General features: G+C 41.3%; 1 protein-coding gene across 1 annotated transcript in view; it reads right to left on the reverse strand.

The window, feature by feature from the left end:
- Positions 1–3,050, reverse strand: part of herc1 (HECT and RLD domain containing E3 ubiquitin protein ligase family member 1) — a gene marked incomplete at its 3' end in the record, with an annotated part of 85,705 nt that overhangs the window by 29,400 nt on the left and 53,255 nt on the right. The window contains 3 exon segments of the mRNA XM_014030651.1: positions 329–555; positions 632–753; positions 2,037–2,274. Coding sequence (XP_013886105.1) covers positions 329–555; positions 632–753; positions 2,037–2,274 — 587 coding nt within the window.

A 3,050-nucleotide genomic window follows, 5' to 3' on the forward strand; every position in this document is an offset into this window, starting at 1 on the left:
ACAGGTGATGCAGGTGTGTTCAGAGACAGGTGATGCAGGTGTGTTCAGAGACAGGTGATGCAGGTGTGTTCAGGGACAGGTGATGCAGGTGTGTTCAGAGACAGGTGATGCAGGTGTGTGTGTTCAGAGACAGGTGATGCAGATGTGTTCAGAGACAGGTGATGCAGGTGTGTTCAGAGACAGGTGATGCAGGTGTGTGTGTTCAGAGACAGGTGATGCAGGTGTGTTCAGGGACAGGTGGTGCAGGTGTGTTCAGGGACAGGTGATGCAGGTGTGTGTGTTCAGAGACAGGTGATGCCGGTGAACTACAGCATAAAGTCACACACACCCATGTTGGCCAGTCCAGTACCTCCGGGATCCACATTCCCAGAATGTCGGTGTCAGAGGCCAGGTCCTGTCCAAACATGGCCTCCATGGTGTCCTCGTCCAGGTCCATCTCCAGCTCCTCGTCCAGGTTGAAGTCGTACAGGGCGCCGGGGTCCTGCTGCTGCTGCAGGGACGACGCCTCCCGCCTCGTCTGGCTGTGGTGGGCCTGGACTGAGCGGTACAGTCCAGCTGAGGGGACAGGAAGTGTCAGGTGAGCTGCAGGTGGACTCTGTGAGACATTAAAGACTCTTGTCTCTGTCCTCACCTGCTCGGGCCAGCAGCGTGCGAGCTGCCAGGTCAAAGCGCTGCTTCCTGCCTGCTGCAGAGCGTCCTCTGAGGGGGGTGCTGCTGGAGGCCGAGGCACTGTCCTGCTCCCCCCCTTCAGGACTAAAGACCACACAGAGAACTATTAAAGACCATGATGGACAGAGACACACCTCCTCCTGTCCTCATCCTGTCCACTTTAACTTTTGGACATATTTATCTTGTTCTGACATGTTTCCTCGTTCAAAATGAACGGAGCTGATGAAATGTTCAGAAATCTTGACTTTTATTCTGTTTCTGCTGTTTTATTGTCTTTCTGATGATTTCAGCTTCTTTCAGCTTCTGTTTTCATCACTTCAGCTGCTTTTAACTGTTTTTCAACTTCTTACCATTAATTTAAACTTTTCGTGCTCCTTTCAGCTTCATTCTGCTGATTTCAGCTACTCTTTAGCTGTTTTTGCTAAACTGAGCTTTATTCAGCTAAATTCAGGTTTTGCTTTTCATTTCAACTTTTTCTTTTCTCAATTCAGCAAACGAGCTCCTTCAGTGTTTTTTTTCCTCTAATTACAGTATTTTAGGCAACTTTAAATATATTTTCAGTTAACTGCAGCTTTTTTCAGCTAAATTCACTTAATTATGATATTTTCAGCTTCTCATTGCTTAATTCAGCAAACTTAATTAATTTCAAGGTCACAAAGTAAAATGTCATGGTTAAACATCCTGCTAGGTTTGTTTATTTTTTACTAAATGTCAGCATTATTCTTTTTATATATCTTATAAGTTCCTATTTTTTTTGTTTGTTGGGACTTTTTTCTGTCCTTTAAGCTGTTTGTTTGCAAATATTCACTATTTTCTGCTAATTTTAGCAACACTTCTGCTCTTTTTTCAGATATTCGGACACATTTTTACTATTTTTCTAGAGATTTTTGACTTTTGTTTTCCTGCTTTCAGCACAAATCAGCTGTTTAAATTTAACTCATAAACAGTTTTGTTATTAAACCTTTTCAGCTCAACTTCAGCAGCTTTTCAGATAAAATCCTTCAGCATTACTCACACTTCATTTGCACAGGAAATACAAACTCTCTACTTCCTGTAAATGATGCTTCCTGTGATGAAAGTAGTTTGGAYCACTGCTTCATCCACACAGTTTCAGTCATTAAATGTGAATATTATGAGAGAAAATGTCAAAGTTAAAATCACTCAGTGCTTTTTGTTTTTGTAAATGTTAAACCCAACACAGCTGTCAGCTGTTTGTGATGTTAGCATGTTAAATGTCGGAGCAGTAGAGTCACAGCTTTGTCTGATTTAAGACGATATAAACTCTGTCATGAAGGAACATTAGACCTTTATCATTAAATTTAAAAACAATGGCCATGTTTGGAGCAGAACCTTCAGAATGATCCCACCTCTCACTGAAGCCCTCCTCCAGCTCTGCAGCGTCAGCGTTAGCCACGTCTCCAGGAGAGCAGAGGAAGGAGCTGCGCTCCACACACTTGCCTCCGGTGGAGGCCGTGGCCCCGGGGCAGGAGGACTCAGACCGGCCTCCTCTGCCGTGGGACTCCTCGTGCTCGTCCTCAGACGGATGTTCGATCATCCACATGGCCAGCACCGTGATGCTCTGAGCGTCTGCTTCTCCTCGAGCTCCTGCAGCAGGAAGCAGAACTTTTCAGAGACAGGAGTAAATACAACCTAACATGTCCCACTGGTTTATAGTAACTGAGTACATTTACTTTGTTACAGTACCCAGAGGTTTATAGTAACTGAGTACATTTACTTTGTTACAGTACTTCAGTAGTTTATTTCAGGATTTGTGATTTTACCAATTACTTTTTTAAACAGCTATAATGAAAGATGATGTTTCTGCTCTAAAAAATGTTGAATTTACTGAACAAAGTCATGTCAACTGTCTCTACACTGCAAAAACCGTCCATCTTACCAAATTTTAAAACCTTACATCAGCCAAAAAGTCTTTTTGAGACTGATTTACTAAACAAGAACTGATTGTGTAAGAATAATCATCTTGTTTTCAGAATGTGTAAGATTATTTGTCTTGTTTGTCTGAAAATTTGACTCTAAGTCAGACATTTCTGCCAGTGGAGTAAGAACATTTTACTTGGTAAGATTCTTGAAATACTTGATTTGACTCAGTTTTTTCTTATTTCATATACAGTGGTTTGCAAAAGTATTCATACCCCTTGAACTTTTCCATATTTTGTCACATTACAACCACAAACATAAATATATTTCACTGGAATTTAATGTGAAAGACCAACACAAAGTTGGTCTTTCACATTAAATTCCAGTGAAATATATTTATGTTTGTGGTTGTAATGTGACAAAATATGGAAAAGTTCAAGGGGTATGAATACTTTTGCAAACCACTGTATATATATCTACTGTATATATACTGTATATATACT

Source organism: Austrofundulus limnaeus, unplaced genomic scaffold (genome assembly GCF_001266775.1).
Source record: "Austrofundulus limnaeus strain Quisiro unplaced genomic scaffold, Austrofundulus_limnaeus-1.0 Scaffold1097, whole genome shotgun sequence".
In the NCBI taxonomy this organism is placed as follows: Eukaryota; Metazoa; Chordata; class Actinopteri; order Cyprinodontiformes; family Rivulidae; genus Austrofundulus; species Austrofundulus limnaeus.